Source organism: Etheostoma spectabile, chromosome 18 (genome assembly GCF_008692095.1).
Source record: "Etheostoma spectabile isolate EspeVRDwgs_2016 chromosome 18, UIUC_Espe_1.0, whole genome shotgun sequence".
Lineage (NCBI taxonomy): Eukaryota > Metazoa > Chordata > Actinopteri > Perciformes > Percidae > Etheostoma > Etheostoma spectabile.
Genome location: NC_045750.1, coordinates 5,408,295 through 5,431,556, shown reverse-complemented (window position 1 = coordinate 5,431,556; position 23,262 = coordinate 5,408,295). Strand labels below are relative to the sequence as shown.

General features: G+C 43.3%; 1 protein-coding gene across 1 annotated transcript in view; it reads right to left on the bottom strand.

Annotated features, from left to right (window-relative positions):
• The window catches only part of tiam2b (TIAM Rac1 associated GEF 2b), a 56,800-nt gene that overhangs the window by 18,672 nt on the left and 14,866 nt on the right, over positions 1 to 23,262 (bottom strand). The window contains 10 exon segments of the mRNA XM_032543872.1: positions 375 to 447; positions 1,470 to 1,535; positions 6,450 to 6,596; positions 7,280 to 7,465; positions 8,384 to 8,608; positions 9,213 to 9,388; positions 10,193 to 10,661; positions 10,819 to 10,986; positions 10,989 to 11,490; positions 11,492 to 11,905. Coding sequence (XP_032399763.1) covers positions 375 to 447; positions 1,470 to 1,535; positions 6,450 to 6,596; positions 7,280 to 7,465; positions 8,384 to 8,608; positions 9,213 to 9,388; positions 10,193 to 10,661; positions 10,819 to 10,986; positions 10,989 to 11,490; positions 11,492 to 11,898 — 2,419 coding nt within the window. The 5' untranslated portion in view covers positions 11,899 to 11,905.

The window sequence follows — 23,262 nt, the reverse complement described above, 5'->3', positions numbered from 1 at the left end:
TGCTTCTGCACAACCACAAAATACAGGACGCGAAGCATTCAAAAACATGAAAACAGCCGCTTCTCATACACAAATCAACCTCTTCAGACATTAGTTCTCTCTTACAGAACAAATTACATTCACACTGGGTTTACAGCATTCACACTGGGTTTACAGCCACACACACACACACACACACACACACACACCACACACACACACCACACACAACACACACACCACACACACACACACACACCACACACCACACACACACACACACACACACACACACACACACAACACCCACACACACACACACACACACACAACACAGCAGAGGAGCTTCCCCTTAAAGCTCAGCTGTCAAGTCAAGTGTGAATTTGTCTTCTTACCGAAGTCTTTGGCCGCGTCGAGTCGACAGATGTTCAGAGTGAAAACACCTGGAAGCTGCGGCTCCTCACACACCTGAACAACAAGAGGAGAATAAGCAGTGCTGGAAGAAGTATTCAGATCTTTTACCGCAGTATAAGTGCTAATACCAAGCTGTAAAGTGAAAGTCCTGCTTTTAAAATGTCAGGAAAATGTAGTTAAAGTATTAAAAGTAAAGAAACAACATAAGAGGCCTATTTACTTTTTATTCTTTTTTTACTTTGACTTAGTATATCCTGTCCTCTACAATCTGTCCTCTACAGCCTGTTCTTTACTCCACAGCCTGTCCTCTACTCCACAGCCTGTCCTCTACTCCACAGCCTGTCCTCTACTCCACAGCCTGTCCTCTACAGCCTGTCCTCTACAGCCTGTCCTCTACTCCACAGCCTGTCCTCTACAGCCTGACCTCCACAGCCTGTCCTCTACAGCCCGACCTCCACAGCCTGTCCTCTACTCCACAGCCTGTCCTCTACTCCACAGCCTGTCCTCTACAGCCTGACCTCCACATCCTGTCTACTCCACAGCTTGTCCTCTACAGTCTGCCCTCTATAGCCTGTCTTCCACAGCCTGTCCTCTAATCCACAGGCTGTCCTCTACTCCACAGGCTGTCCTCCGCAGCCTGTCCTCTACTCCACATCCAGTCCTCCACAGCCTGCCCTCTATTCCACAGCCTGTCCTCTACAGCCTGTCCTCTACTCCACAGCCCGTCCTCCACAGCCTCCACTCCACATCCTGTCCTCCAAGGTCTGCCCTCTACAGCCTGTCCTCCAGTCTGTCCTTTACTCCACATCCTGTCCTCCACAGCCTGTGTATAGTGTCTACTGAGTGCTGTATTCTGAATACGTATTCCGTTACTCCCCAACACTGTTCATGTATTTCTACGTGTGTTTGAATGCAGCTGGCGTCAGCACTTCTTGCCTAAGACTAATTTTTCCACAGGACACTACAGTTAATCTTATCTTAGTAGTTAAAGACGGGTGATGTGCAGAGAAGGGTCTGTGTATCACAGTGAGTGTGTAAATGAAGAACATGCATGGTTAAATGTTCAGTGAACGCACCTGCAGAGCATCAGGACGTCCTGCAGGGGGCGCCGCCTCCCTCTGAGAGGTCTCACCATCCCGTCTCTGCTGTAGGAAACACATTCAGGGTTATTTACTGCCTGCACGGAAAAAACAACATGTAGATATTCATCAAAAGCTTCAGATAAAACAATATATTCTTAGTTTAGTCAGGGGAAACTAAGGGCATTTAAAAATAATCTCAATCTGCAGCCAGGACTTGTGTGTTGGGACTGACGGATGAGATACTTCCTGATCTTTGAAATAGAAAACGTTTGCATATTCTCCAAACTCAAACTAACAAAAGAGGTGTTTTCAAACCAAATCTGACACAAAAACAATATTATCAACATTTCTACCTGGTTTGTGATTGGCTGAAAGGTGTTTATTATCACAGATCAACGACAGGAAGAACAAAAGGAAAAGGAACAGGAAAGGAATCATGATGAGGAGTCAAAGAGAATAAAAGTAAGAAGATGTAAATAAAAACCTTTAACTTCAGACAAAGCAGCAGGAAGAAGAGGAGGCGTCCCGTAGAGAGATAGAGGAGGGAGGGAGAGAGGAAGGGGGTTGAAAGAGGAGCAGAGGAGAGGAGGAAAGGAGGAGAAGGTCCTGTGGAGAGGAGAGGAGGAGGGGGAGCGATGTGATCCTCAGAAGGAGGATTAACCTCCAGGGACAGAGGACCTCTGGGAGAATAAAAGACGCAGAGACATTTTAACCCTCCGTCTTTTTTTCCTCCTCTCATTAAAATACTTTTGACGTTTTCTGCAAGGTTTTTGTCGCCTTTCTTTACCCATTTGGACTGGCGGCTATCATGAAAATTAAAGTGCCCATATTATGAAAAATAATCACTTTTTCTGGGATTTGGGGTGTTATTATTTTGTTTCTCTGGTGTTTCCACACACATACAAACTTTGAAAAAACTATCCATACCATTTTGAGTGAGATACAGGTTTCTGGATGTATATTTTTTTAACGCTTTCTCTGATGTTTTCCGCCGCCTTGAGGTTTTTGTCTCCTTTTTTCAACACTTAAAGGGCAACTATACCGTTTTTTTCAACCTGGGCCCTGTGTTCCTTGATATGTTCCCATGTGTTTGTGTGTGAGTGACTGATGGGAACAACAGTCCTTGACATCGGTCCAGTATTAAGAGAGAAAAAAGCTACGGTGTAAGTTAATAGAGTTATTGTCCAGCTTGTATTTACCTTCACCAAAGTGCTTGTTTTGCCGCTGACAGACTCAGATTATTATTCTAAGTGTGTGACAACATCATGGAAAGGATCCCTACAGAGACAGACCTTTAAAAACTTCTTTAAGACCTTTCTGTTTAACCAGAAACAGCTCTTAGGTCGCTAGCTCTAAACCCACCAGACTCCATTAAAAAAAAAAAAAACAGTGCTTTTCGTGTGTATGGAGCCAACATATTTTCACATGTATATATCGGTAAACTATGTCTTTATTACAACCAAAACTAGAGTTGTGATGGCCTGAAAAGTGGATTGATGACCCAAAATGGCTTTCAACGGTTTTATTTTGTTTCTGTCGACATTGTGTTTAATGATGCTAAAATGACTGTTTATTAAATGGAGTGTAACAAACGGGATTTTGCAGATGTTTTTATGTTTTAAAAAAGGATCTTACTCTTTAAGAAAAAGGTCGACCTCCTTAGAAATCTCTCAATAATGTTAGCAGACACTTCAATTAATCTTTTTTTTTTTAAACCTATTTGGATGAAAATAGTTGCGGAATAAAAAAAGAAGTTGTAGTTTTACAAGGAAAAAAGTTGCTCTATTCAGAGGACAAAATGTTGCAGAATCACGATTGTCAATCTGTTTGACACAAAGATGGAAGAACATGTTTGTAGGCAGGTGTCCACATACTATTGCCCCCCCCCCCCCCCCCACAGCTCAGCCGGTAGCTGTCCGACTAACCAAACACTATCTGAATAAAGAAAACCTTCACCCTCTCTTTTCCCTTTTCTTATTCTCTACCCTCACCCTCTCATACTTTCTCTTCACATCCCTCCTTTGTTCTCTTCTTTTGTTTCCTTTTCTCCTCTTTGTTCTCTTTCTCTAGGGGTGGGGGTGCGTTAAGGGACCGACAGGTGGCTGCAGACTCTGGACAAACACTCTTATCCACTATCTGTCCTGAAGTGTGCGGACACGCACACATGCGCGCACACACACACACACACGCACGGTTACGGCCTACAAGTGGTAGCTAGGTAGCAGTATTAGTACTTGTGCTGTAGTAAAGGATCTGAATACGTCTTCCTCCGCTGGTTTCAGCATCCGTCCGTTAAAACACAAAGCCAAAATAAAGCAGGAGCTGCGAGAGAGATTTATCGTCCTCTGGACTCCCACGGACCCAAAATAGCTCGGCTGTTATCAGCAGCCCCGCCCCCCCAGGAGCCGAGTATGATGGGAACTTCTACAACATCTGGTTGATGATGAACAGAGGAAACGCAGCCAAACTTCAGCTTCTTTAAGACAAACTGCAACATGTGAGAGCGTTTGTTTTGTGTTGTTGGCATTTTGCCCATTTTCAGAAAGCCAAAAGCGTAGCAAGCTGGGGTGGTTGGGGGGGGCGCAAACCGCTGGAATCAAACTGTGTTCAACTGCGAGCTTTTAATCAGACTAATGACCGCTGACGATCAGCCGCTGGAAGACCGATCAGGGCACTGCTGGGAGTATTTAGAGGACTTCTGGACCTTTATGTTTAAATTTGCTTGGTGCCAGTCTGTGAAGTTGAAGCATATTTTTTTTCAAATGTGTCAAATTTCATAGTCTACATTCACGCTTGAGTATATAATGCAACCCAAATCTGTCTCAAATGTTTAGGTACATGTATAAATGTCAGTTTGAGAGATATTTTGTGTTGATAAAATGAGTATAAAGAAAGTTACAAACAAAACCAGCAGTATAAGAATTTCATTTTTTCTAATTTACGATAATATACAGTTTATATATATTTTAGGGAATTCTGACAAAATTCTCGGGTCGGGTGGTTTTCCCTCTTCATTCGTCGTTGGATGCACTGGCATCTTTTTATTTATAAGGCAGTATTAGGACTTCTTCCTCCTTATCTGAACACTTCCATCCCCCCGAGGTCTGCAGGGACACATCACCGGCTCACAGGATCTGGTTTTATTGACAGTCCCTAAAGCCTGCACGGACTTTGGCAAAAGGACTTTTAATTTTGCAGCCCCATCTGCATGGAATCAGCTTCAAAATGAACTCCAGTTGAAGGAGTTGGTCTCACTTTATTCTTTTAAAGGCTTTTTAAAGGACCTTGCAGAAAGGCAGTCTGTATGTCACTGTTTTTAAATCGATTTAGGACCCAGAGTTTTTATGATGACATTGATGTTTGAATATGAGTGAAAGTGTGTCTACGTATTTACCTGTAGGTGTCTCTGTGTCTATTTGAAACCGTGCTGCTGCCACTTGCCATGACACTCTTGTAAAAGAGATTTTTAATCTCAAGGAGTTTTTTTTATCCAGGTTAAATAAAGGTTTGAATGAATGAATGACTACAAGGTATTTTATGCAGAACTTTTGACATAAACTTGATAATGGTTTTATCTATGTAAAAATCCATTTAAAAAGTAGTGCCCAGGTGTGGCAACGAAAATCATTTCCTAGTTCACCTTATGGCCTGTCACTACAACTCAGACCCAGAGGCCTTCCTTCTGGCCAACCTGACACGCTCGGTTGGAAGGCGGGCACTGCTGGCAGTCAGACTCAATGACCAATCTGATTGGTGGAGAGATAACCCGGAAACGAGGAGCAGGATGAGCGTGACTAGAGTCTCTCAAAATGTGAAGAACATCTTTCAAACTGACCTTTGATCTGAAATAATGACAGATTCAGCAGATGCACGGCCTATTTCTCTTCTTTCCTTCCTTCATTCTTCCTTTCTTTTTTCTTCAAAGTTATCTCTCATTAGCACTTATTTCAGCGATTTTGCCTCAACTAATATATTTCTCTTAAAATGTTTTCAGAAACACGTTTCTGTGAACTATTTTAGTGAAATGTGAGATCGTATTCTGGACGACCCGCCATTACGCTCTGTTGTAAAATCCCAGACAGCAAGACCCACGTGACGCGTTTGTCCAATCAGCTGCTGGTTTTCCATTTTTGGGCGACAATACAGATTAACGTCCTTAATTAGGAACTTTTTTTGGGGGGACTGATTAGTCCGATTGCCTTTTCTCAGCTAATCCTGCCTTGGAAAGCTGGAGAAAGAGTTATCTAACTGATGGGATCTTACCGAGCTACTGAGCATGTGCAGCTCCCAACAAAGATAGTATAGAAGTGGATGTCTCACTCTGTAGCTAAAACAGAGACCCAAACTTTATCTTGTTTTAGACGCCCCTGTTTTGCAGTGCTGGGTGAAAACAGGATCTGCAGCAATGTGCAATACAACAAAAATATGGTGTTTTTTAGAAAATTAAACCAGGTAAACCTATTCTGGTACAACCTCAAAATACAACTATGAATTTAAAAAAATTAGATAATATGGGGACATTAAACTCCAGGTTGGTATTTGACAGTCGGAGCATGAAAGGAACGTGATGATCTAAGATGGCCAGAGAAGAAGACAGACTTTATTAACCTGCAAAGGGGAAATTCACTCTTACACTCTGCGATGTGGGTCCTTGACATTATAAAGCGCCTTCTTTTCTGGGTTGAAGTGGTACTTTAATCTTAAAAATAATACGTTTTTTCTCTTACACATTTGAGTTTTTTCTCAGCTTCATTATTCATATATAGTTTAACCTAATAGGCCGTTGTATGATTGTTTGAAACCTGAAAATAAAATCAAAACAATCCTCAGAGCAATTACTTAAACTTTTTCAACTTTCATGTCACCCAACGTATTTTTTTCACATTGTCAACACTTTTTTTTAAAAACATTTTTGTTGCCTTATGTGACGTCTTTGTTGGCTTTTTTGTCGCTGTGGTGGGTGCGGTGTATTACCTGGGTCGTGGAGTGTCTGGCGTCCCTGCTGCGTCTCTTGGATGCGTCCAGCGCCCTCAGAGAGGACGGCAGGCCCCGCCTCCGGCTGCTTCCTCCCGACAGAGAGCGGCAGCGCCGCCGCAGCGTCCCCTCGTCTCTGCTGCAGACCTGCGGAGACGCCACACGTCCAACATGAGACACTCGCCGTCAAAACCGAGGGCCGAGACTGGAGCTGTGTTCCCTCTACAGTATTTATTAAATAATGAACTATATGGGGAACGATCGGAGCAGATTTTGGCATCGCCAGATGAAGCTTAAATTACTGAGACTGACAGTTGTGAAAATATGGAGAAATTAGAGCATTATTGACGTTATTGTGGGATATTTATGCCAGCGTGGTGTCCAGTACTGCATACTGTAATATTTTACCAGAAATAGTATGCAGTTTGCGTACCGTGTGTGTGTGGCTGTGTGTGTGTGTGTGTGTGTGTGTTTATATCTGTCTGTGTGTCGCTGTGTGTGTGTGTGCACACGTGTGTGTATGTGTGTGTCTATGTGTGTGTGACGCAGTAAGTAAGTAAGTAAGTAAGGTTTATTTGTATAGCACCTTTCACAGATAAAAAAATTACAAAGTGCTTCACAGTAAAATGTAATACAATACCAACAAAGTACAATACAATGCATAAGACACTTTAAAAACAAATGGAAAACATAAAAACAAAAACCATAAAAAAAAAAAAAGTGCAGTGTTTTCAGAGGGTTGAGACGTTCTTTCCTCATAACCCGTCAGCTGTGTGGGCGGAGTTAGCGACGGCTTTCAGTTTGTGTGTGTTGGCGGGGATGCTTTTTACCAGAGCATGGAAGGAAGACACGGAGAAGACGCCCAGCCGTCCCAGAATGCTCTTGGAGGGCCGACTGGCAACGGCAAGCAGGCTCTTGGGGTTGGGCAGCTCGCCGCCCTGCAGGCTGGATTGATAGCAGCGCAGACGGAACAGATCCAGGTTCAGCTTCTCCAGGTTCTGCTCCCACTGCTGAATCTGCACACACACACACCCACACACACCCCCACACCCCCACCCCACCCACCCACACCCACCACACCCACACACCTAAGCATTATTTATTATTCTATTGTCTGTTTCTTTTCTGCAAAACAGACCGTTAGACTGACCACACACTGGAGAATGTTAAACTTAATATTTGTGCTCATACAGCTGATCACATGAGAGACAGAGGGCGGGGGGAGACAGGCAGGGCCGGCTCGTCGCATAGACAAGACATTTTGATCCTTCTTGATGACCATCGTTTTTGTCGATGTTCCCAATGTTTATGTCGTTTGTGTCCTTGTCTTTAGTTTCTCTTTAGTCATTTGGACTGCCCGCTCGGATAGTTTCCAGCTTGGACTGGGACAGAGTGTGGCGCAACATTTAGCTTTTGATGTAATTCTCTGCGGCCTTATCTGGCTCTATTGTTAGTGGGAAGCTAACATTTGTTGTTCCAAGCAGCCGGTAACAACCCGGCAGATCTGGACCAGATGTAACACTCCTCTCCCGGCCTGCAGCTGCCAAAAGGCCCTGGAGGCAGAGCTTCCTCTCAGAGCAGCAGCAGCACACCAACCGCTCACTTTATAAACTCTCTGCTGCTTTTACAGGAGCTCCAACTGCCAGACAACTTACTGAGTACGACTCGGGATAAACAGGCCCTTTACTTCATTAAAAGTATCCATATTCTGCAAGAGAACAAGTCCTTTTGTTTGCTACTGAAACCTGAAGTCAAGTCAAGCATCAAGATTTGAGTTTTTTTGTGTTGTTCCACCAGAACAAGTTCCTTCCTGAGACTCTTTAGCAGACCAAAACAACTGGGATTGGTTTAAAGAAATGCAAAAAAACACGTAAAGTACAAGTGGCTCAGTGTGTGGACTTAAGTACAGTACCGGAGTAGATGTATTCACTGACCTGGCTCTCTACGGCCTTCCTGTTCCTGGGCTCCCTGATGACGGACAGCTGCAGCTCGGCCATCTTCTTCATCTTGGTGTCCATGTCGATGCTGTGCAGCAGCGCGCCGCTCTGGCAGCGCAGCAGGCGCAGCGTGTCCTCCGTCCCGCGCCGCTTCGCCAGCAGGGCTGCGCTCGCCGAGTGGATTGCCGTCACCCAGTTTTCCAGGTCCGTCTGCGTGGTGGCCTGGAAGGGGGGTGGGGGGATAAGAGAGAGGAAGAGGGGGGAGAGAGAGGGAGGGTGGAGAGAGAGGGTACGAGAGGGGGAAAGAGAAAGAAGGAAAGAGGGGGAGAGAGAGAGGAAGAGGAGGGAGAGAGGGGGGAGAAGGAAAGAGAGATGGAGGAGAGGGGAGAGAGAGAGGGTGAGAAGGAGACAAAGAGGAAGTCAGATCACATTTATTTGTTGTTTCAGAGCTGAGTATGTTGACTCTTTATTCTTTAATTATTACAACTTTTTCAATATGAAGATTTTTTTTTTCCAGAAAAATTTCCTTTAGAGCCACCAGCAGAGCCCCTGATGGTCTGAAGGTATAATAAATAAAAAGGAGTGCGTAGTATCTAGTGTTTTGTGTTGCAGTAATTAGCCGGTGGGGACCTTACACCCTCCATCTACAGCTGCTTTCAGCTCCGGACAAAAAGACTCCACGCTTCAGGTAACCATGGAGACGTGGGTATGTGTGTTTGTCTGTTTGTGTGTGTGTGTGTGTGTGTGTGTCTGCATGCGTGTGTGTTTGGTGCGTCTGTGTGTCTGTGAGTTGTCACACAAAGTGTGTCTTTGCTGGGCGTCTCACCTGGAAGAGGTAGACGTCTCCATGCGAGTTGCTCAGACAGAAGACGTGCTCCTTCTTGGGATGTTCGGGGACGGACTGGACGATGCTGTCGTCTGCTAGCAGGGCGTAGCGCGGAGAAAGCTCCCGCTCAGCGCCAAGTGTTTTCCCGTAGGTCTCATAAAACAGCAGAGAGCAACCTGAGGGGACAGAATCAACATTTCATTGTTTGCGGTCCATCATTTAAAAGGCTTAACTTCCGAATTTTTCACCATGGACCCTATTCTCCCATGCGTTAGTGTCTGAGTGACTGATGGGAACAATCTTTGACATCGGTCCAGCACCACACCCACCAGGGTAGTTTAACATGAAACAGCCTCGAAATCACTATAACCAAACCCACCAGACTCCATGAAAATAATTACTACTTTTATCATCATAAAACACACTTCATTCAAAGTGGATAGAAACTAAATACCTCTTAAATAAACTCTTAATTCACCCATTTACATGTGGAGATATGCTCTATAGACGCTAAAAGTAGTGATTATTTACATGGAGTCTGAAAACTAGTTTCAGTAATGAAGTGAAAAGTGACAAAAACATTGAAAGGAAAGTGTCAACAATGTCAAAAAACAATTGACTAAACAAGAAATTACCAAAATAATCAAAAAACGCATCCTAATCCTCGGTGAAAGCTACAAAAAATGTACAAACTTCTAGAAAAAAAATTGACAAAAATGTTAAAAATATGAAATGAGGAATACATGTTCTTTTTGTCTTGACTTTTTGAAGCTTTTTAAAAACATTTGTCACTTTTTGCCATGTTTACAGTATCTCTAGTTTATATTATATTTAGATGTTATATGTATATTTTTCAAGGTGACCCAGTATTATTTAGTATCTGTCTACATTAAATGACGTGTGTTATAGGATGATAAATCCCTGTTTATTTACATGGAGTCTGGTGGGTTTATATACATTATATTCATTATGTGACATACCTTTCAGAGTGACCCAGTAGTGCTTCCACTTGCGGCGAGCCACCAGCTCCAGCTTCCTGTCTTTGCTGACGGTGATGAGAGCTTTGAAAGAGAGCCATCCGGCCCGCCGCACCGCGCCCTGCTCCGTCTCAAACAGGAAGTCCAGTTGCCTGCCTCCCCCCTCCTCCCCCTCCATCTCTTCCTCCCCCTCCTCCCCGTCTCCCTCCCCGTCCGACGGCTCGGTCCGCTCGGCGGCGCTGCTGCCGCCGCCGCCCGTCTCCAGCTCCTGCATGAAGTTCTCGTAGACGTTCTGCCGCTGGTTGTGGGTCTGGTTTAGGCTCCTGGAGGAGCCCCAGGGGGCTGCTGGGACCTGGTTCTGGCTCTGGGTCTGAGCGTGGAGAGGGTTGGAGGACCAGAGCAGGTCACAGCCAGCCGGCCCAGAGTCCAGCCGGGCAGCGAAAACGTCGCTGCTGTCGCTGCCATACGGCTCCTGGGGGAAAACAAGTTGAATGAATGACAAACATTTTTGGCATTTTTAAGTCTTCCACAGATGCACAACTCCGACTCTCTTCCTGTTTGTTGTAGTTGTTGTTGTTGCTACTTCTGCTGCTGTTGTTTTTGTTGTTGTTGTTGTTGTCATGACTCACCTGCAACCTCCTCTTCTTCCTGCTCAGGCTTCCTGTCCAGTCGCTGAGCTGTCGGATCCGACTCTTCAGGAAGTCTTTGCGGCTGTTCCCAAAGGCGCTGCTGACGCAGTCAGCCCTGCGACAGGGAAGCGTCAGTGAGGAGTACCGCTGCTCCACGCCTCCTCCTCGTGCTGACCCCTCTCTTCTGTGACGATGTCATCCAGCCGTGGCGCAGAGCAGCAGAAGGCGGCGTCCGGTGCGGTGGGGAAGGCGGGCTGCGTGTTGTGGTAAACGCTGTCCAGAGAGGTGGAGCTGAAGTCTCCGAGGTCGGCCGGCAGGATCACAGAGTCTCCGATGCCGCTGTCCTCCGTGCGCCCGGAGGAGCAGGTGTTGTAGCCGGCGCCACCGCCAACGGAGGCAGCGGAGAACTCGCTGCTCTCGGCGGCGGCGGGGAACAGGAGGCTGGAGTTAAACCCAGGCGAGACATCCACCTGCTCGGAGAAGACAGTGTTGTAGCTGCTGCTGGTGGCCGTCTCCTCTGTGCGGGCGGAGGTGTAGGCAGCGTACCCGCTGCTCGGCGCGCAGACGAACACGTTGTCGGCCAGCTCGCCAGCCGTCCCCCACGGCGAGTCATACCAGGAGCCGTCAGAGCTGAGCGAGCTGCCTTTACTGGTTCGCAGCGAGGGTTTCGACTGCTGTCGGGGCGGCGGGGGCAGGGGGGAGCCCCTGCGTCTCCATGGACACTCCCCTGCCGTTGGTGAACTCCACCCTCATGCTCCCGTCTTTGCCGAGCATCACTTTGGGGCTGCGGTCGCCGCCGCTCTGCAGAGATGTGCGCTCAACGCACTGCCCAGTACTTCCTGTGAAAAACCTTGGAGGAGGCGCGGCCCCCAGTGCGGGTGCGTGTTCATAATGCCAGGATGTGTAGGGCGGCCCGGCGACCTGCGGCTTCAGGTAGTTCCTCCCGCGGCTCCGGCCCTGACTGCTGCTCCTCCACCAGCTGCGAGCCGACGGCGCCTCCTCCCTCCTGCAGGAGAGCCGGAGGGAACACGGCGACTTGGCAGGAGACACAAAGCTGCTGTGGCTGTCTGTGTTTCCCATCGCAAACCTGGAGGACATGAGACACACGGAGACATTAAAATCAAGTATCCTTACGTCTCATTCAAACTACAGCTCTGCTACCTGATCTGGCAAAACTGGCACCAAAATAATGTCCCTTGTGTTTCGTTGTTGATTATAAAAATCGGTGTTGCCCGTTCACAAACTTGTCGTTTTTCATACATATTGACCCCCATCATCAATTCCAAGTATTCCTATTGGCTTGAAATTTTACATTTCCATTCCCATGAAATGGGGTAGACGCTCCGTATTCATGCTCCATCTTGATACGTTAGCTGGTAAAGGACATACAGGACGTACTGCTCCACCTTTGGCGTTTCCGCTGATAAACTCACAGGAGCTGCTGATGCTAAAGAATACACATGGCTATGTATTAGTGTTGCTTTAACGTTGTGAAACGTTCAGTTTGGTTAGGTTTTAGAGCCAGACTGATAAATAATTTTGAGGCCGATACAATACAAATACTTGGTTATTTAAAAATCTGATATTTCGATATATTGGCTGATATATATATATATATTTCAAAATAAAAATCCAGAAACGCGCAACAAAACATAAACAGATTTCTCTAAATTTAGGTTTTTGTAGTTATTTATGAGTTCTTACTTCTATTGTCACAAAAGAACAGAGGAACAACAAAATATATTAAAGTCATGATAAATAAAATGTATGAAAATACAAACTTATTTGAACACTCATGACAGGGTTGACTGTCCGTTTTTATTTTATTTTTTAAATATTAATTTATCAGAATAATTTATTTGTCAAATGATTTTAATGAATGAATTTTTTTTTTTTTAAAGTAGTTTTTTTTTTTTAATTGGCCATTATAAATGTTGATACTGATAGATTGGGAAATGCCTAATATTGGCCGATAATATCGGTCTATTGGGGTTAGGCACAAAGTTACAAACTCCCGCACACCGTCTCACTAGCGAAGATAAATTGAGTAGGTCTATATTATGTTCTGTGGGATAACTGCATCGATGCATGAACAAGTATGGTTCTAGTTTTATATAAACTGCAGAACCTTTTGGTACTAGAATAATAAAATCTACTGCTGGTTCACTCCACTAGATGGCGCAGTCTTTTCTTCAGATTTGCTTGTAAGGAAACAACAGAGAGTGACAGCGAACCATCTTTTCTTTTACTAAAGTTAGCGTGACGTGGTCAGAATCTGAGTCTGATGCTGCTCCATTGGGCTGTGATTAACGGGCGTTTCAACCCAACCAGGAAAGAAAACGCCTCTACAACCAATCAGAGCAACGGATAGACCTACAACCAATCAGAGCAACGGATAGACCTACAACCAATCAGAGCAACGGATAGACCTACAACCAATCAGAGCAACAGATAGACCTACAACCAATCAGAGCAATGGATAGATCTACAACCAATCAGAGCAACGGATAGACCTACAACCAATCAGAACAACAGATAGACCTACAACCAATCAGAGCAACGGATAGACCTACAACCAATCAGAACAACGGATAGACCTACAACCAATCAGAGCAACGGGCAGACCTACAACCAATCAGAGCAACGGGCAGACCAACAACCAATCAGAGCAGTGGAGTATGTGACGTGTCTTGAACTTCTGCAGAATCCCGTAGGAAGGACGGCAAAAACATCTTTTCGATCAACAAACGCCATCGATGGCGGTTCTCTGTTCCTATTTTAACATGAACGTGCTGTCGATATCTTCTCTGACAGACACCATGGAGGAATCTACACATCTCAGATCTCCAGCGGCTGCCGTCTTTGTTGTAAAGGAATTCAACCCAGGCGCTCTTTGGTGACGTGGTTGATTACGTTACTGTTGATTATCTGTCCATCATCGTATAAAGCCCGCCCTAATGATCTGATTGGTCTGAACAACTCTGGTTTGAACATAGTTGCTCCACAACAGATCAAGTCAAGACCCAACTTCCCGACCTCAAATGTTGTGGGCGGGGCTTAGTTCGGCTGGCATCCAGGCTAGAACCAGATAGTTAACGACATGTTTAAAACCTGCGACTGTTACCTTCCTGTCACCGCTAGGGGGCGCTAACTTATGAACCTCTACAGGAATATTCTCCCAGGAATAAACAACCTATACTGTATATTGGCGGAAGATTTAGAGTTTTGTTTTTTAGTTTAATTCCTTTTTTGTTTTGTTTTCAATATTCATTTTTAATTTCTTTTAATGTGTGATGCACTTTGTGATCCAGGGTTACAAAAGTGCATCTATTTCTGCTTCTACAAACTAAAATTGTTCCTGCATGCTTTATTTTAAATCTAATCAAATTATCTTCGTTTCAGTTTGGGTCAAACAGCGCCAGCTCTCTAACAAACAGTCAAAGAGTAAAACTCACAAAACCCTAAAAACAACCGGTAACAGAAAGGATTCCGATTAGTTCCTTACCATTCAAGCATTTATAAACACACACACCACACACACACACACACACACACACACACACACACACACACACACAACACCACACACAACTATCACAACACCACACACACACACTACAACACACCACCACACACAACACACACACACATCAACTTTAGTTTTAAATTCAAAGCTGTGAGTCTTACAGAAAGCCTAATGCCGGTCTCTAGAAGTCATTACATTCAACTAGTGGTTTAAAAGAACACTAATATACGGTAATAAAGCAAAATGAAATAAATACAAAACAGCAGCCACCTATAGCCAGACCTTACATGAAGGAAACGTTAACATGAGATAAACTGTTACACTACTGCACGTCGTTCTGCCGTGTTTGTTTTGTATTTCTGTGTCCATAACGTACGGGACAATAAAGTCCCCAAAAAACAAAAGAAAATCTAAGTTTTACCGGTTTTAGTCTTCAGAAAAAGAAAGTCAGCAGCTCCTTCATATCCGTCCTGAAGACTCTTCTCCTTCTCTCCGTTTCTCTTTGAATCTGATGCCTCCAGCTTCTCCCTCTCTCCCTTTTTCCTGCATCTGAAGCTGTTGCCTCCAGCTGCTCTCTCGCTCTCTCTCTCTCTGTGTTGGGGGAGAACAGAGGCAGGGAGGGAGGGGCTTCCTGAGTCAGAGCCCTGGTCATTCCTATAAGTTGCTCAGTGTTTTTGTTGCTTTTTTCTTACATTTTATTCCTTGTTTCAAACATCTTTGGTTGCGTTCTTAAGCGTTTTTGCTGCTTTGTCACGTCCAGCTTCTCTCTCTCTCTCCCCCCCTCCCAACTTCTGTGTCAGTTGTTTTTATTGGTTATGTATCCATGTACTTTTTATCTCTATTGTTGTCTATCAAGGCAGCTTTCAACCCGTCTGCCTTGTTGTGAAGCACTTTCTGTTATATAAATAAAGTTAACTTGACTTTCCTTCTCTCCTGTTGGGGGAGAACAGGAGGAGGGAGGGGCTTCTTGAGCCTCTGCACATAGACTTTGCTTTTGTATAAACCCTCCCTCACTCTCTCTCTCTGCCTCTCTCTCTGTCTCCCTCTCTTCCTCCCCCCGTCTCCCTCTTCCTCTCTCTCCCTCCCGCACATTACGTCTCAGCCCCTAAACTAGACTTCACTCTTTCTTCTGTTTATTTTGTTTTTTCTGGAATGGCAAGTCATTTTCTCCTCATTTTCTTCTTTTTTTCTGTTTTTTTTTTTAATCAGGCATCACTCAGAGAGCAGCGGGCTGAGTCACCAGGCAGATTTTTTCAGCTTCATACAGAGAGACCACAGGACGACAGACTTTAGGGCTGCAAACAGAAAGATCATTCCATTATCGATTTAACTAGATGTTTAAATGAACTCAACACTCATGACACGGAGAAGAGTCTAAGTCAAAACCTGAGTCAAAAAGCAAAGTCCAAGAAAACAAACAAACACCAAGCCGAGACAATTCAAAGACTCAACAACTCAGGCGACAAGTCAGAGACTCAGGAGACAAGTCAGAGACTCAGGAGACAAGTCAGAGACTCAACAACTCAGGAGACAAGTCAGAGACTCGGGAGACAAGTCACCACAACAACAGAGTCAAGACACTGAGCGAGACAATGTTCATTTTGAACATACAAAAGAATACAAGACCCAAAAGAAGAAGAACAAAACAAGAATAATCTGTGTAGAGAAAAGCCAAAGATGCTGAGAGAGACAGGCACCTGAGACGTCCACCTTAAAAAGTCAGCGAGGAAACGTCCCCAAAACAGAGACAAGTCAGAGACAAAATAAAGTCTCAAGTCCAGACTAGAGACTGGACTCAAGCACAGAAATCAGCCGTCTTATGCAGTGCGATTAAAAGACCCGAGGCTCATTTCCTGAGAGGTCAAAGGTCAGGGCGGACCTGAGGTTCAGGGTGTTGGAAAACAGCGAGTTCAGGGAGGCCCACGCCCATCCTGATGGAAACACTGTGCTACTATTGCTCCGCTGACCCTGAACGCATCACTGACCTTTGGCCTCTCAGCGCTGAGGAAAAGCTTGACAGATGCAAAGCCCATCGCAGAGAGACAGAGACAGACCGAAACAGAAACAGACAGAGAGACGGAGACAGAGAAACAGAGACAGACAGAGAGACGCAAAGAGTCGGAGAGAGAGAGAGAGAGAGAGAAAGAGAGAGATGGAGAGACACACACAGCACAACACTTAATATCTGTAGTCCATCCCCCCAGTTTACTCTGCCTTCTCATTCAGTCCTCGACTTTGTGTTTTTTCCTGTTTTGTTTGCTTCTGTCTTTGTTTTCTTTCTTACATTTGACACTAAAGATGTTACTGTATATTGACTGATTGATACTGTTGTTGATTTCCTGTTTTTAATTTTTTATCTTAAATGTATATATTTTAGTTTACTCAATGAATTGTACGTATGTATTTCCTCTCACATTATTATCATTGATGCTTTGGCAACATTGTTATTTCTGACATTCATGCCAATGAATCAATTTGGAGAGATGGAGAGACAGAGAGAGATGGACAGAGGGAGATGGAGGGACAGAGAGAGATGGAGGGACAGAGAGAGAGATGGACAGAGAGAGATGGAGGGACAGAGAGAGATGGAGGGACAGAGAGAGATGGAGAAACAGAGAGATGGAGGGACAGAGAGAGATGGAGAGACAGAGAGAGAGATGGACAGAGAGAGATGGAGGGACAGAGAGAGATGGAGGGACAGAGAGAGAGATGGACAGAGAGAGATGGAGAAACAGAGAGAGATGGAGGGACAGAGAGAGATGGAGAAACAGAGAGAGATGGAGGGACAGAGAGAGATGGAGAGAGACGGAGAAAGACAGAGAGAGACGGAGATGGAGAGACAGAGGCTACCCCTGTCTTGTTTAAAGGTCCACAAAGTATTTTTCTGTCCTTTAATATATAGTAATATAGCGGTTAAGCGATCACACTAGTCTCACCCCCCCCCCAAATCCCTCCTCTGTCCTCTCTCTGTTTAGTGTCTTGCCGCTCGGACGGAGTCTGAGTCTGCCGTCCACTTTTGTCTTGCCGTCCTATCGGCCATCTGCCGGCTCGCATGACGCCCCGCCACGGACGACCCCCCCCATTCTTCACCAACAAAGACCCTCTTCACCCCTCTCAGCCCCCCCTCCCGAGGAAGGCGTGAGACTGACATATTGAAGGAATTCATCCCATTTCAAATGAAAAGAATCTGATTAATGTGCAGATTGTGTGGAGGTATGCCACCTGTTCTCTCAAGGAGACTTTACATATCAGAAAAGTCAAAATAAAAAAATAAAAATAAATCATGAGAAAGAGTTTCTAGATTATGTGACATGATGTTTTCTGTATAAAGCTGTCGAGAAATTAAATTCGTTCTTTTTGGCAATAATTTGACATTTTTCAAACCAAAATGACAAAAATGTGTTGGTTTCAGCTTTTAAACTAACATTCATGAAGTAATAACTTGTAAAACATAAAACAAAAACTGTTTTCTGTGATAGTATTACTTTATCAGCTTGCAGTATGACGGATAAATCCACTTAAAGAATAATGTTTGTTTTTCTTCTCCCGGTGTAATGAAGCTTTTGTCTCGAAGCTGAGAGGACGCAGGAAACAGGAAGTCCACATCAGCCCTAAATATCAGGAAACTGATACCTCCTGCAGCCGCAGACGCACAAACCCTCAAACTGCAGCCTAACATAATACTATACACTACATAATACTATAGATCACTAACATAATACTATAGATCACTAACATAATACTATAGATCACTAACATAATACTATAGATCACTAACATAATACTATAGATCATTCAACTAATACTATAGATCACTAACATAATACTATAGATCACTTACATAATACTATGATCACTAACATAATACTATAGATCACTAACATCATACTATAGATCACTAACTAATACTATAGATCACTAACATATTACTATAGATCACTACATATACTAAGATCACTGACATAATCTATAGTCATCACTAACATAATACTATAGATCACTACATATTACTATAGATCACTAACTAATACTATAGATCACTTACATAATACTATATCACTGACATAATACTATAGATCACTTACATAATACTATAGATCACTGACATAATACTATAGATCACTTACATAATACTATAGATCACTGACATAATCTATAGATCACTTACATATACTATAGATCACTGACATAATACTATAGAATCACCTACATAATACTATAATCACTACATTACTAACATATACTATAGATCATAACATAATACATAGATCACTAACATAATACTATAATCACTTACATAATACTATAGATCACTGCATAATACTATGACACTTACATAATACTATAGATCACTGACATAATACTATAGATCCTAACTAATACTATAGATCACTAACATATTACTACATAATACTATGATCACTAACATAATACTATGATCACTAACATATTACTAGATCCTAACATATCACTGACATAATCTATAGATCACTCATAATACTATAGTCACTAACATAATCTATATGGCACTACATAAACTATGATCACTAACATATTACTAACATATTACTATAGATCCTACATATCTATAGATCACTAAAATCTATGATCACCTAACTATTACTAACATATTACTATAGATCCTAACATAATACTATAGATCACTAAATACTATAGATCACTAACATATTACTAACATTACTACATAATACTATAGATCACTAAATACTATAGATCACTACATTACTAACCATAATACTATAGATCACAACATATACTATAGATCACTAACATATTACTACATAATACTATAGATCATTCACATATACTAACATATCATAGATCATTCAACATATTCAACATATACTATAGATCATTCACATATTACTAACATAATACATGATCACTAACTAAAACTATAGATCACTAACATTTACTATAGATCACTAACATAATACTATAGATCACTAACATAATACTATAGATCACTAATATACTATGATCACTAACTATACTATAGAAACACTAACAATACTATGATCCTAAAATATTACTATAGATCACTACCCTATTACTAACATATTACTAACACTAACAAAACTAACATATTACTATAGATCCTAAACATATACATGATCACTACTATCATGATCCTAATATTACAGATCACAACATATTACTAACATATTCTATAGATCACTAACATAATACTATGATTTACTAACATAAATGATCACTAAAATAAACTATAGATCACTAACCTATTACTAACATATTACTATAGATCACAACATAAAACTATAATTTACTAACTAATACATAGATCACTAACATAATACTTAGATCACTAACTAAACATAGATCATTTTAACTAATACTATAGATCACTACATATTACTAACTATTACTATAGATCCTAACATATTACTAACATATTTACTATAGATCCTAACCATATTACTAAAATATTACTATGATCACTAAAATATACTAACATATTACTATAGACACTAACAATTACTAACTATTACTAAGATCACTAACATATTACTAACATATTACTATAGATCACTAACATATTACTAACATATTACTATAGATCCTACCATATACTATAGATCACTAACATAATACTATAGTCACTAACATTTTATATGATCACTAACATATTACTAACATATTACTATAGATCACTAACATAATACTATAGATCACTAACATAATACTATAGATCACTAACATATCACTAACATTACTATAGATCAGAGGCGCCCAAATTCTTTCATATGAAGGGCCAAAATGTATCTGGATGGAAGGCAACACATATGCTGATAATGAAGAATACCGTCGTTTTTGCCATTCTCCGTAGACAAAACGTCCGTCTGTAATTTAAATGGGAAGTTTACCAGCACTGTGCTTTAGATTGCCATTAAACTCACATTATGTACTTTTAAACTGCACAAGATTTACGTTCGTAGTCATTACTTTTAAATAAGAGGAGAATAAGCATGATCATGTCAAATCCATGGTGGGCCAAATCAAAGAGCACGGCCAAACTTGGCCCACGGGCCCCAAATTGGGCAGCCTTGCTATAGACCAGTTACACCATAACGCTATAGATCATTCACAACATAATACTATAGATCATTTTATACTTGGGTTATGTTCACACTTGGCGTCTCTTTAATCTTGTGGAGTAAACCGTGTTTTCAGAAAAGTCCTGAGTGTCTTTTTGAAGTTGAAAAAGGTTCACACAGGTGAGCTACCAGGTTTTAACGTTTTAATACTTTTGACAGTTTTTTCCAGACTTTTTGTATGCTTTGTTGATCACTTTTGAGATTTAAAGCTCATCAGCCCCCACTTAAATTTTTTTCTTAACGTGCGTTCACACCGCCGCCGACTTGAGCTTCTAAAGTTACCGGCACGTCAGAGTGGCCAAAGCGTCCCCGTACTTTTTGACAAGCGTCCTTGACGAGGCGGCCAGAGCTTCTTTGCAGCTCAAGTCGGCGGCGGTGTGAATGCACGTAAAACTACCAAATCTCTCCTCTGGTCTATTTTGTGGTATTAAATGAGCAGCAAAAAGGGGTGGGGGGGGGGGCAGAGGTGACCGCTCCCATGCCCCCCCCCCCCATGTGAACACACAAAGCAGCAGCATGGGGGGGGGGGGGGGGGGCAGCCATCAGAGGAAGTGGCCCAGGAGGTTGGGGAGGGGGTCTGTTTCCTGTCCCAGCTGACTGCGGCCCTTGTCCTGGCCCACCCCCTCCCCCCCGACTCAGGTGGGTCGGGTGTTGGGTTTGGTGTGGCCGCTGCAGCTGCTTCCTTGTCTGCAGAGACGAGAAGAACACTGCAGCTCCTTTACAGACGCTTCACAGACCACATCCAGCGGATTCTGGATCAGTCACATTTAGCAAGTCCCCCCAGTGTATTTTTTTTTTTAAACTACAGTTACAGCGGGGCGACTCGGTCTTTGTTTCTAAATCTCCAGTTAGCTTTTTGCACTACCTTCATGTGGAGGCGAGCCCTGTGGAGTCTGTCTTATCGCTTTTTAAATTAATTTTCTATTTCACAGAAATTATTGGGCTCTGTTTCTCACCTGTTTCCCAGCCCTCGAGTCACCTGCCTCTTGTTACCCAGTGTATTTAGGGTCTGTGTTCCCTCGGCCTCAGATCATTTTGTGTTTACTCGTGCCTCCCCATTTCAGTTTGTCTGGTTCTTTGCTCCCTGGATTTCCTTTGGTCTCAACTTTCTGGTTTGTTCTGCTCTTGTTTTTGGATTCCCTGTTCTTTATTCCTACACTCTGCATTAGTTTATTCCTGCCCCGCTCGGGACTCCCTTTGTTTATTTGTACTTTGTTTTTTGGGACAAAAATCTCCCAACTCAGACTTCTCCGGCCTGCCTGCTTTCTGCATTTGGGTCCTCAACTGTCCCAATACCTTTGGGGGCATTTTTAGGCCTTTATTTTCACAGGACAGATGAAGACATGAAAGGGGAGAATGGAATGACATGAAGCGAAGGGCCGCAGGTCGGAGTCGAACCCGCGGCCGCCGCGTTGAGGTGTAAACCTCGATATACTGTATGTGCGCCCGCTCTCCCAACCGAGCCATCCCGGCCACAATATCTCAAGATTTTGAACCATTATAGAAACAATAAGCATTAAGGGAAAATAGCTTATTGGAGCTTGTTTCGGTCCCAACGTTACTGTAGTGCACCTCGTCCCTCATAATGTCCCCCCCACCCCCATCATTATCATCCTCCCCGTGTCTCCCAGCATGCCATTGAGCAGTGATGGATGGACGGTCTCCGATCTAATCAATCGTTAATCAAATCAAGTGTTGTGTTGGTGTGAGACTGGGCGCTGCTGCAGAGCTAAACGGAGACTAATCACATTTGATCGCAGGGCAAACTTAGTTTGGTTTTGGCAGCAGAAGGTTATCTGCAGGTTATAAACAAAGGGACAATAAATAAATCTGAGTTAGTCCACAGTCTGCCTCTTCTGTCTCCTCTACCTCAAACATACAACCAGACGGTGAAACTTAACCATGAAGAAAGATAATATCGTCATCGCTTTAACAGCACGGAGATCCTCCACTCATCAGTGAAGCGCCTGCCGTTTAGGGCGTGTACAAATCCACTGTTGCTAGTTTAACGGCGGAAAGAAGGGTCCGTGCGCCGGGCGCATGGTCCTAAAGGGTTGTCTTAGTGTCTTCATTAATCAGAGGTGTGTTCTGGGCGTAACGTGTAATCAACCAATCAGAGGTCATCTCCCATTCCCTTTAACAGCCAGGCGCGTTTGGATCATTGCTGTTATGGAGGATTTACACAGTCATATTTAATATGTAATCTTCTGCATGTGTGTGCAACAAGCATAGTGTGCGTCCCTGTGTGTGTAACAAGCATAGTGTGCTTCCCTGTGTGTGTAACAACCATTGTGTGCGCACACTGTGCATGACCCTAGGAGCATTTTACTAATGTGCTGTTAAAATAACAATGAACTGCTGCGTTTTTGACTTTAGACCAGCTTTTTGTTTGCCAGTGGCTCAGTCCGTAGGGAGTTGGGTTGGGTACCAGATGGTTGCTGGTTCAAATCCCCGTACGGACCAAAGTACAGAGTGTGGATTGGTAGCTGGAGAGATGCGAGTTCACCTCCTGGGGTCTGCCAGGTGCTCTAGAACAAGGCACTGTACCCCTCCCAACCGCACGTGTTTGTGCATGCGTGGGTGGGTGCATATGTATTTCAGGCATATGTGTAGTGCTTACTAACAAAACTGGGGATCAATAAACAGTATAAATTATTAGTTATAAATTATTAAACACGCTTGGTCTGCCCCTTTTTAATTGTTCAGGATTCGTGGCATCATTTTTAAACACACATGTTCAGGATTCCTTGCTGCTCTGCCAACCAAAAACGAAAAAACGAC